At 39.6% G+C, this 12,066-nt stretch overlaps 1 protein-coding gene across 14 annotated transcripts in view; it reads right to left on the bottom strand.

The window, feature by feature from the left end:
- SFI1 (SFI1 centrin binding protein) overlaps nt 1–12,066 on the bottom strand; it is an 86,279-nt gene that overhangs the window by 38,222 nt on the left and 35,991 nt on the right. For 12 of the 14 annotated variants that reach the window (XR_009005118.1, XR_009005119.1, XM_057527258.1 and 9 more), the window contains 3 exons: nt 10,410–10,504; nt 6,779–6,896; nt 5,639–5,741 (listed from right to left, as the gene is read on the bottom strand). Coding sequence is in view for 12 of the 14 variants with exons in the window: in XM_057527258.1 (XP_057383241.1) it covers nt 5,639–5,741; nt 6,779–6,896; nt 10,410–10,504 (316 nt within the window). In the remaining 2 variants the exon portion in view is untranslated. Of the gene's footprint in view, nt 1–5,638; nt 5,742–6,778; nt 6,897–7,880; nt 7,974–10,409; nt 10,505–12,066 lie in introns of those variants that run through there. The other 2 variants (XM_057527256.1, XM_057527257.1) reach the window with 2 other exon arrangements.

Below are 12,066 nucleotides of genomic sequence, written 5' to 3'. Positions count from 1 at the left end.
TATGTTTTCAATCCACGGCAGTCATTATTCTTTTCGATGCTCAAATTGTTCTATCTTAAGCCTATGGGAGTCCTTCTGACACAACCCCATTAACCTCTGTTCATTTCCTCATACTCCTGCACACTATCTCCTAGGCTTATGATGTCTATTTCCTGCTCTATACCTGGAATCAGCCATTTCTCCAAAAAGCCTCAGTTCCCTTTAGTGGGAAATAGAAGAGACCACAACTTGGGCACTGGGGATGCTAGAAGCAGTGCCAGTAATAAAGCATTTAAGTCTTTTCAGTAAATAGAGTTAGAAATTCACTATTTTAGGGAAAAAAATCATGAGTCCATACTGATATTGACATTTCCAATTTCAGATAACAGGGCTTTTGTTTAATTTCTGATTTTGTACCTGTAATCTTTCCTTTTACACTGAAAATCATGCTTCCTAATGACACAGCCATAGTTATTTGCTTTATCTTACAATGTAGCTGTAACAGATTCAACACAACAATCCAAACCTGCTACTTACAATAAGACCACTGAATGCAATTTTAGATCTCTTAGTAGTTCTTTGTGTCCTTAGAACACATCCCACTTGGGATGAACAGCCAAAATATTGTATTTTAAAGTAATTCTTTTCTCTTTGTAGTCATTGCTACAAACTTGATATAAGCTTGTTTCAGTGTGTTCTAAAATCCTAGGGATTGGTTCGTTTCCTTTTTGATTAATTTTTTGTTTTTAATTATATCAAATATTTACATGGTTCCAAAGTTAAACCTATGTAACAAAGTAAATGCACAGAAGTATTTTGTTCCCTCCCTTCCCCCATAGGTAACCACTTTTCCTTAGTTTTTGGTTTATTTTTCCATTGTTTCTTCTTGAAAATATAACACACACACACACACACTCTCTCTCTCTCTCCCTCTCTCTCATCTCTCTTTCTCTCTCCCTTCCTTCCTCAAAAGGCAGCACACGATGAACCAGAGGGAGCCTGTTAAGAGCAGGGGTGTGATCACACCACTCTTCCTCTCAAAGCCAGTAGCTTCCCCCTCCCCTGGAAAAAGAGCCAAAGCCTTTGTGGGCACAGCCTGCAGAGCCTTACTATTACATCTGCCTCCTTGTCACCTCATGGCCTAATCTTTCCTACTCTCCCTCTCACGCTACATCAAGCTCACGGGCGGGGTGACTCAACATCACAAACATGACAATATTCTCCAATCTAATGTAAAAAGTCAGTGTACTATAATAAAAAATCCTAGTAGACTTTGTTGTGGAACTTGATGAGTTGATCCTAAAATTAATAAGAGTAAAGAACAACTGCCAAGACAATTTTTAAAAAGAACAAGAATAAAGAAGATCTCTTTCCACATATGAAAACTTAAGAGCTATACAGTAAGATCAGGAGTAGTAATGAACAGTTACCATTTACTGAGGATTTCCATACTCAAAGCATTGATCTAAGCATATTACATGTATCACCACACTTAATCCTCAACAATCCTATGAGGTCGGTACCATTATTACTTACTTACAGATAAGAAATCTAAGGTGGGGGGGGTGGTGGGATGAATTGGGAGACTGGGATTGACATATATACACTAATATGTATAAAATAGATAACTAATGAGAACCTGCTGTATAAAAAAAATAAAATTAAAAAATAAAAAATAAAATGCAATAAAAAATAAAAACCAAAATGCAATATTAAAAAAAAAAAGAAGTCTAAGGTACAGGGAGATTAGGTAACTCATTAAAAAAGGCACAAAGCTAATAGGTAATGGCAGCAGAATTTCCACCTGGGCAGTCTGACTAGAGAACCTTTGTTCTTTCCTACCTGCTTCATTAAATCATAATCAAAACAGTGTGTACTGGCTCATAGATAGACAAATAGACCAATGGAATACAGAGCCCAGAATAGACCCATGAACAAATGGGACCTTGCTCTATAATGGAGGTGGACTAATAGTCAGTATAAAAAAGATAAAGAATGAACTAACCAGTAAACAGTGCTGCAGAAATTATCTATAAGGAAAATGACAAACTAAGACCCTGTTACACACAATTTATAAAATTAAACCCAAGATGGATTAAAGACCAAACCATAAGATACAAGAATTAGGTACACTGAAAATAATAAATAACAGTTGTATGAAAAAAAAGCACCATAAACAAAGCAAAAAAACAAGCTATGGGCTAGAAGAAAATACTTGCAATGTACCTAATAGTCAAAAGATTAGTAAGCAGAATCTACAACAATGTCCACAGAGCAGAAAAAGCCAAATAACCCAACAGAAAAAAAGGAGTGAGGGATAGTAACACGCTGAAAAACAGAAACTCAAATGGCAAACAAGCATCTGAAAAGATGCTGGGCTTCACTAGGAATCAGCGAAATGTAAATTAAAGCAACAAGGAATTACCACTTCAGACCTATCAAACTGGTGAAAATGACCAAGTCTGACAATGCAAAGTGCTGATGAGGCCAAAAGAAATGGGAACCGTAATTTTAGCACATAAACTGGCACAGCACTGGAGCAAATGGGTGATGCTTGATAAGGATGACGAGATGATACCCAAAGAAGTTTCACTTCCAGGAACAAGAGAAACTCAGACTCTTGCACAGGGATCTGTGTTTAAGAGTGCTGTCTGCCACATTGTTTGTAATTGTAAAAAACGTAATCAGAAGGAATCAACAGTTCAGCAGCACTGAGCAGGTAAACTGAGCCTTATTCAGTACAAAGGCATATTATAGGTAGTTAACAGATCTCTATGTATCAACATGGATAAACCTCAAAAATACACTGTTGCATTAAAAAAAAGCAAGCTGCAAAGTAAATGTACAGTATGACACCATTCATAAGTTTCCTAACAACACAAAGTCAGAACATTTATTCTTTATGTATATGTATACACACATTTTTACAAGTGCAAAAGAACACAAGAAAATGAGGACTTCAGTATCAGGGTACAGGTTATCTCTAAGGAGGAAAGGTGGCAGAAGGAAGGAAGGGGAAGGCTTGAACTGTGAATTTAATTACATTAAATTACATTAAATTCTGGGGCAAGTATGGAAAATGCTAACACCTTTTAAACCTGTATGTTGGGTACTTGGATATCTGTTAGTATTTTTAATACATGTTTTATATTTAATGTTTTTATTTTGAAGTACATAATTTAATTTTTTAAAATTTCACATATCTCATGACGTCTGCCCTGCCTAGTTCAGAGATGCTGTGAGGATTAAGAGAAATGACTTAAATTTAAGTTCTTGGTAAATCATATGGTATTTATCAGACAAGGATTTTATTTATAATCTGCACTATAAAATTTGCCTTAGAGTCTCATATAGTGTGGTCCGTATCAGTGTTATCTTGATTGCTCACGTTTTTCATTGGATTTGATTCTGAATGACTCTCGGCTGTCTTCTAAGTTAAATCCAACCTCAAACCACGAAAACCTGCTATCACTAAAAATATTCATTCAAATCTGTTGTTGCAAGCTTTGAAGGCAACAGTCAAAAAAGGAATTCTAAAAGTGTTCTGAGCAATAGCGGCACCAGTAGAATGAGTTTACAGGCTCTCAAAGTGACTATCTGAAAGGGACGAGCGCTCACATAGCTGGAGTCCATCAGCGACAGAAAACCAGCCTCATTATGTTCCTATGCTTCTGGCATTTTCACATTCATAGTTCCCTCTCCCTCCTGAGAGCACAAGTCTACTGAGGACAAGGCAGCATGATAGTTAAAGGAACGGCTCTGCACTTTTCAGGCTGCCTCGGTTCAAATACTGGCTCTGACCTTTGCTAGGTGCATGACCCTCATTCGAGTTATTTAACCTATAATAATACGGGATTTAAAAAATAATTTTGGGGCTTCCCTGGTGGCGCAGTGGCTAAGAATCTGCCTGCCAATGCAGGGGACACGGGTTCGAGCCCTGGTCTGGGAAGACCCCACATGCCGCGGAGCAACTAAGCCCGTGAGCCACAACTACTGAGCCTGCGCGTCTGGAGCCTGTGCTCCGCAACAGGAGATGCCGCGACGGTGAGAGGCCCCCGCTCGCCGCAACTGGAGAAAGCCCTCGCACAGAAACGAAGACCCAACACAGCCAAAAATAAATATAAATAAATAAATTTATTTAAAAAAATAATAATAATTTTGAAAATTGAGATAACACATGTAAAGCACTTAGTCCAGCATCTAGGACAGTAAGACCACAATAAATACTATTACTGCTCCTGCTGTTCTTGTTACCTTTATTATCACTGGCAAGAACTAAGTCTATTTCCTTGCTACTGCTTCAGAAGACCTTATGAGTTCAGAGGTCGGCATATTCTTTTCTTAAAGGGTCAGATAATAATTTTTTTAGGCTTTGCAGGCCACATGGTCTCTGTTGCAACTACTCAACTTCACCGTTGTAGCCTGAAAGCAGCTTAGACAATACATAAATGAACAGGTGTAACTGCATGCCAATAAAACTTTATTTACAACAACAATCAGCTGGCCAAATCTGATCCGTGGGCAAGTTTGCTGACCCCAATCTATGCTGTTTGCATATGATCTCCATATATTGCATATTCTTGCATGAATGATACAAAATGTTGTCAGATTAAAAAGCTATTACTCCTACAGGGACTTCCCTGGTGGTGCAGTGGTTAAGAATCCGCCTGCCAATGCAGGGAACACAGGTTCGAGCCCTGGTCCGGGAAGATCCCACATGTCACAGAGCAACAAAGCCCATGTGCCACAGCTACGAAGCCTGAGCTCTAGAGCCCACGAGCCACAACTACTGAGCCCACGTGCCACAACTACTGAAGCTTGCATGCCTAGAGCCTGTGCTCTGCAACAAGAGAAGCCACCGCAATGAGAAGCCCGCTCACCGCAACGAAGAGTGGCCCCTGCTCGCCACAACTAGAGAAAGCCCGTGCGCAAAAACGAAGACCCAATGCAGCCAAAAATAAATCAATAAATAAATGGAAAAAAGAAGTTATTACTCCTACAATATAGTAACACACACTTCTTTTTCTCCTCCTCCCTGTTGTATTCTCTATGACTGACTTGGCAGCCCTATAAGTACCCAGGAGACACTAAAAAGTGACAGAAATTCAGAAAGCTTATCAAAGGCCATAAAAAAGCTTCACCACAGCATACGTTTGGTACAGATGTTAAGCCTTTATAACTGACCAAAAGCTAGTGGCTTTCCCAAAAGGAACTCTAAGAAATAAGCAAAATTATATGAAAAAGCCAGGTTTTCTTTTCAGTCTTAGTTTCTTTTCTGCCCTCGTTTTCTAATTTGCTGTAGGAAAAGAGTAACGAGGAAATAAAGAATATACTGCTGTTTCTTTAAACATATTTATAATTAATTCATAAATCCCGTTCCAGCTCCACAATTAACAGGAGCTCTCTAAAGATCACTAGCAATCACATCTAGCATATTCCTTCCAGCGGCCTCTGTCTGTTGAAGAGTCCAGCCTTCCAAGTTGCCTCCCACTCCCCCCTTCCATCGCTTGAGCTGCAGGGAGGGCCCAGCAGAGAGGCAGCAGCATGACGGTCAGCTTTCTGCTTGGGAGTCCGACCCCACCTGCCCAAGCTCCCATTGTGGTTATGGTGCCTGATGACGTGGACAGAGGACACCAAAGCCCGAGTCTGCTGGACTCACCTGCAGCTGGAGGCTCCAGGCCCTGTGCTTCACAGCCGAGGCATGGAGGGCACGGCCCAGGTGGACCTGTCCCAGTTGCCGTCTCCACGTGCTCCACCACACCCTGTCAGAGAGCAAATCGAAGATGCGACCAGTCAGAGCAAGGCCAGCCAGAAAAGAGAAGGGCAGTGAGGGCTGGGCCTCAGACCCTGAGCTCAAGTCCCTCTCCCTAAACAGCCAAGAAACAGTTCTAGAGCTGCCAGTTAAGGGTTGGAAACAGATGGTTCCTAAGGCCAGATCCAGCCTTAGACACTACAGACATGCTCTGGAACTGAGCTTTGAAGACACTGCCATTTGGGACACCAGAGGACCACTGGGAACAATGCACAGTGGAATCAGTCCCATTATAAAGCAGCTCACTGCTACACACACCTGGCTTTCAGAGTGGACTAACTCACCCTCCAATGTGTGGACAATGCTGCTGAGATGCAGTGCAAGACAGCAGTTAAGAGCATGAGCTTTGGCATCAGAGAGATGGGTGGGTGAGCCCTAGTTCTGCTAATTACAACTTATATAGTAAGTCTCAGAAAGGTTGAGTAACTTGCTTGAGCTCATATATCTTAATCTGTGCAATAACAGTACTTATTTTATAGTTTACGGTAAGGATTAAATGAGACACTTTACATTAAAAAATTAACACACACAGAAACTTAACACAGGGTTTACTAGTAAGTACTCAATTAGTGTTACTTATGATTTGGTGAAAACCTGATCTTAATGTTGAACAAGTTATCAATAAATATTTATTAGGTATCAATTATGTTCAAAACATTGTTTTTTGTTTTTTGGGGTTTTTTAAAATATTTATTTATTTGGCTGATTGGGTCTTAGTTGCGGCGCACGGGCTTCTGTCTAGTTGTGGCGCGCGGGCTCCAGAGCGTGTGGTCTTACTTGCCCCACGGAATGCGGGATCTTAGTTCCCCAACCAGGGATCAAACCCACGTCCCCTGCATTGGAAGGCAGATTCTTAACCACTGGACTACCAGGGAAATCCCCAAAACATTGTTTTAAGGTGGGTTTTTATGCTGGTTTTCCAGTAGCATAAAGCAAAGCTGAGGTAAAATGAACACTGCTATCTGTAGGGCAATGGAGCACACTCACCACAAAATACTCCGCTGTCTAAACTCCAGGGCGGTGGTCTGCATCCGAAGTTTGGTCCTACGAAAAACCACGTAGATCAACCAGGACTTCCAGGCTTGTCGCATCTTTTGTTTCGCATCTAGATGCACCAAAGAGATTTTCAAAAAGGGGCTGGGGGAGATGGATCACTCTGGGTTAAGACAAAGGTTCAAAAGCTCTGACTCATCCTTCCTTTGAATATCTAAATTCCTCCAGTCTTCTAGTGCCCTCTGCTGGAAAACTTGTGAAGCTCTACAAAATTAATAAGGATGCAGGATGTGAAGAATGGTTATATAAGTGATAACATTTACAAAACTTTTAAAGGAAAAATCAATGTACTGCACTGTTCAGAAATCTTTTATTTTAAAAGTCCTTTTTTTTTAGAGTTATATTCTGCAATATTTACACATGAAATAACACAGGAAGCAGAGAAGTGAATGTGGATATGGATATAACAAGACTAGTGTGAGTCGGTAATTATTGGAAGCTGGATGATGGGTACACGGAAGTTCATTATTCTATCTTTCCATTTTGTAGATATTTTTAAATTTCCATAATATAAAGTTAAAGAAGAAGTCATGTTATAAAATTTGCTGTTTGAAACAATAATTGTAAAGTACAATAAGCAAGACAAAAGGAAAGGATACTATCTGTATCTGTTTGTATCTGTTTGAGAAACAGAATAAGAAGGACCAGTAATGATCCTGGAGGAAAGAGAATTTACTAAATATGGGAGGCACAAAAGTCCATAGGTCTCCCTTTGTGGTAAATTCCATTTTCATTATGAAAGTCATCACTGACGAAATAAGTTTCTTTTCTTTTTAGAACACAAAGGAGAAAATAAAATTATGTAAAACATTTTCAGGACATTCTCCAAAATGTGGTCAGGATGACTAGAGCTATACTTTATATTTCATAGTTGTTGACAAGTCAAGTCAAAATATGAAAAAGAATTTAACATGTAGCTTCTTTGGGCCCACCTCAGACCTCAGGAATCAGCACATCTCGGGCAATAAGGACTAGTATGGTGCTGTAGCTTAGAGTTTAGGCTCCTGAGTAAGATAAGCTGGGCCTGAGTACTGACCTTGTCACTGAGCTAAGTAACCTCACAGGAGTTCCTCATCTGCAAAATGGTGCTTCCCTTCAAGGTATGTTTGCAAAGAGTAAACGAGATTATCTATGAAAAGAAGAAAATAAATGCAAGGAGATAAAAGAAGAGGTACTTATAATACTCTGGGGAAACAGATGAGGCTTAATCTCAGGCATTGGCAAAGAAAAGATGAGTGCAAGGGACACCTCAGGGAGGCATGTTTTAAGAGAAGATAACTAAATGCTGTTACGACGAAGCCATTCGTAAGTAAGGTTTCTTGCTTAGCTACGAAAAGTAGGAAGAGCAGGTCTAAACGGGGAGCAGTGGACAAGCTGTACTGGGGACTTGCTGAGTTTGAGGTGCCTGCAGGGCATTCATGTGAAATGGCTATGAGAAACAGCAGGCTGCATTATCATTTTGAAAGTTAGTGCCTTTTTTCCCTTAGGCTCCCCACATGGGTTTCTGGGTGCAACTCGAGGAATCAGACACTGACCAGAGCTAAACTGGCCACAAGATCACTAAGGGGCAACCTGGACAAAGAAGATCAGAAGTAAGCACTGCAACGTGACACATGGCAGTAAGACAGACAACAGTCCCAAGTGCTGCGAGAGAGACACAGCCGGAACACTGCACCAGCAGGGCAGGAACAGCCAGTTCACACAAATCATGCTTAAGTGAGTGGTAGGTGCCAAAACCATGCCATATAGAGAAAACCATAGGGATATGATCACACAGGAGTTCCTGCTCAGAGATCACACATCCTGGAAAACAGGAAAGGGAATCGAACAAGTCTTCCCTTTGACTTGGAGTTATTCTCTCTCAGAGACAATGTACTCATCCTTCACAAAAGCTTCTGAGCTTTTGTGATGGCAAAAGTAAATTTGGGCTCTCAGTAAACTAGGAAAAGTGGGGATCTTCCTCAACTTGATAAAGAATATCTACAGAAAGCCTATATCATACTTAATGGTGAGAAACTCAAAAGCTTTTCCACTAATGAAGTATAAGGCAAGGATGACCCCTCTCACTCCTTTTCAACATCATATAAGAAGTTCTAGCTAATGCAACAAGACAAAAGCAATAAAAGGTATATATATTGGGAAGGAAGAAATAAAACTGTCTTTGTTTGCAAATGACATGACTGTCTATGTAAAGAAGCCAAAAAGAATTGACAAAATACTCCTGGAACTAATAAACAATTCATAGCAAGGCTGCAGGATGCAAGGTTAATATACAAAAGTCAACTGATTTCCTATATACCAGCAATGAACAAGTGGAATTTGAAATTAAAAATACACCACCATTTACAGTAGCACTCAAAAAATGAAATATTTAGGTATAAATCTAACAAAACATATATAAAATCTGTGAGGAAACTACAAAACTGTGATGAAAGACATAAAAGAAGAACTAAATAAATGGGGAGAGAATCCATGTGCAGGATAGGAAGACTCAATATGTCAAGATGTCAGTTCTTCTCAACCTGATTATAGAGTCAATGCAATCCCAACCAAAATCCCAGCAAGTTATCCTGTGGATATCACAAACTGATTATAACATTTATATGGAGGCAAAAGACCTGGAATACCCAACACAATATTAAAGAAGAAGGCTGGAGGACTGACACTACCTGAGTTGAAGAATTACTATAAAGCTACAGTAACCAAAACAGTGTGATATTGACAAAAGAAGTGACAAATAGATCAGTGGAACACAGCAGAGAGCCTGGCAACAGACCCACATAAACATAGTCAACTTATCTTTGACAAAGGAGCAAAGGCAATACGATGGAGCAAAGATAGTCTTTTTAACAAATGGTATAGGAACAACTGGATATCCACATGCAAAAAAGGATCTAGACACAGACCTTACACCCTTCATAAAAATTAACTCAAAATGGATCACAGACCTAAATGTAAAACACAAAACTATAAAACTTCTAGATGATAACGTAAGAGAAAACCTAGATGACCCTGGGTATAGTGACGACTTTTTAGATACAACACCAACGGCACCATCCATGAAAGAAAAAATTGATAAGCTGGACTTCATTAAAATTAAAAACTTCTGCTCTGCAAAAGACAATGTCAAGAGAATGAGAAGACAAGCCACAGAGTGGAAGAAAATATTTGCAAAAGACACATCTGACAAAGGATTATTATCCAAAATATACAAAGAACTCTTAAAACTCAACAAGAAAACAAACGATCCAATTAAAAATGGGCAAAAGAACTTAATAGACACCTCACCAAAGAAAATACACCCTAATGTAAACTATGGACTTTGAGTGATTATGATGTGTCAGTGTAAGTTCACCAGCTGTAACAAATGTACCACACTGATGGGGGATGCTGATAATGGGAGAGGCTATGTATGTGTTGGGGAGGGGGTGTATGGGCAATTGCTACCTTCCCCTCAACTTGGCTGTGAACCTAAAACTGCTCTTAAAAAATAAAATCTTAATAAAGGAAAAAAAAGACAAATAAACAGAGGCATTTTCTTTAGACGTGTACTTCCTTTTCTCACCATGATCCTCGGCTCTCAGGTACCTGTTCCTCATCTCCCGCTGCTGATGCATGTAGGTCTTCCAGGTCTGGAACATCAGGTTGTACAAGTAATATCTGAGGAGCCAAAAAACCAAATGGTGTTTCTTTAGAACAAAACAACTCCGAATCCGACATACCCAGTCCGTTCTGTACTTAGGAGAAATTAACAGGAACACTTCTGACACAAAAAAGCCAATCTATATCCTAAGCTAAAATTGGAGTGTCGTTCTCCACACCTTATATTATTACCAAGGAAGAAAGGTGTGAATTATCCTAGAATAACTTCACCTTCAGCACCCACAAAGCTGTGGCATTTGGAATGACAGTCATATCTTAATCATCCACACCATGTAAAACATAACCTCTCCTTTGCACTAAAACACAGTCAATGTTCTCCTTTGTCTTTTCTGTCTCAATACATACATTATGCACATTAAGACTGTCAGTCCCAGGGCTTCCCTGGTGGCGCAGTGGTTAAGAATCCACCTGCCAATGCAGGGGACACGGGTTTGAGCCCTGGTCCGGGAAGATCCCACATGCCGCAGAGCAACTAAGCCCGTGCGCCACAACTACTGAGCCTGTGCTCTAGAGCCCGCGAGCCACAATTACTGAAGCCCACGCTCCGCAACAAGAGAAGCCACCGCAATGAGAAGCCTGCGCACCGCAACGAAGAGTAGCCCCTCCTCGCTGCAACTAGAGAAAGCCACGCACAGCAAAGAACCAAAAAGCAGCCCCCCCGCCAAAAAAAAGACTGTCAGTCCCTCCATATCTTCACTATCCCATTTCCTAAAACTTGATTTCATACTCTGCCAGCTTCATAGAACGATTCAACGATGTCTATATTTATGGATATCTGAAATATCCATAAATCAGAAACCCTACCCCGAAGAGCTTAAAGACATGATTATAATGAGTGAATACCATTTGAAAAAGACACAATGTATAAGACATACTAAGTTTTTACTTTAAAAAAGGTATAAAAATATGTATGTGATGTAATTCCCAATTTTTACTTTTTCTTCCACTTATCCTTGGAAATACAAATGTCAAAGATTAAGAGTTTCTTCTCTCTATTGCTAAAAAAATAAATAAATAAAATTTTAAAGTTTTTTCTATTTCTATTTTCTTAATGTTCTATATTGGGCATATATTTTCTCCCAATCAATACAAATTAAAACAACTTTATTATTTTAAAACACAGAATTAGAAACTATATAGAAGTGAGAGTCAGTGAGAAAAACCTATTCAAATCATTAGCATGATCATTACATAATGATTACTTGAATTAGAGGGGTATCTCTGTGTATATGTGCTCACATGCACACAGTATTGTGTGCTTGGTCTTAATTTAGGACTTTGATCTTGCTTACTCTAAAAAGAATTTGAAGAAATACAGAAAATAATCCAAAACTCTTCTCGTTGCAAGGATGGTCCAACCTCCACAAACTCAATCAATGTGATACCTCACATAATAGAATGAAAGAAAAGAATCATATGATCATCAGTATCTCAATATAATAAAGGCCACATATGATGAGCCCACAGGTAACATCATACTCAATGGAGAAAGGCTGAAAGCTTTTCCTCTAAGATCAGGAACAGGACAAGGGTGCTCACTCTCACCACTCCTACTTAAC

Source organism: Balaenoptera acutorostrata, chromosome 13, assembly GCF_949987535.1.
Source record: "Balaenoptera acutorostrata chromosome 13, mBalAcu1.1, whole genome shotgun sequence".
Classification (NCBI taxonomy): Eukaryota; Metazoa; Chordata; class Mammalia; order Artiodactyla; family Balaenopteridae; genus Balaenoptera; species Balaenoptera acutorostrata.
The sequence above is the reverse complement of the archived record's forward strand: the minus strand, read 5'-3'. Positions and strand labels throughout refer to the sequence as shown.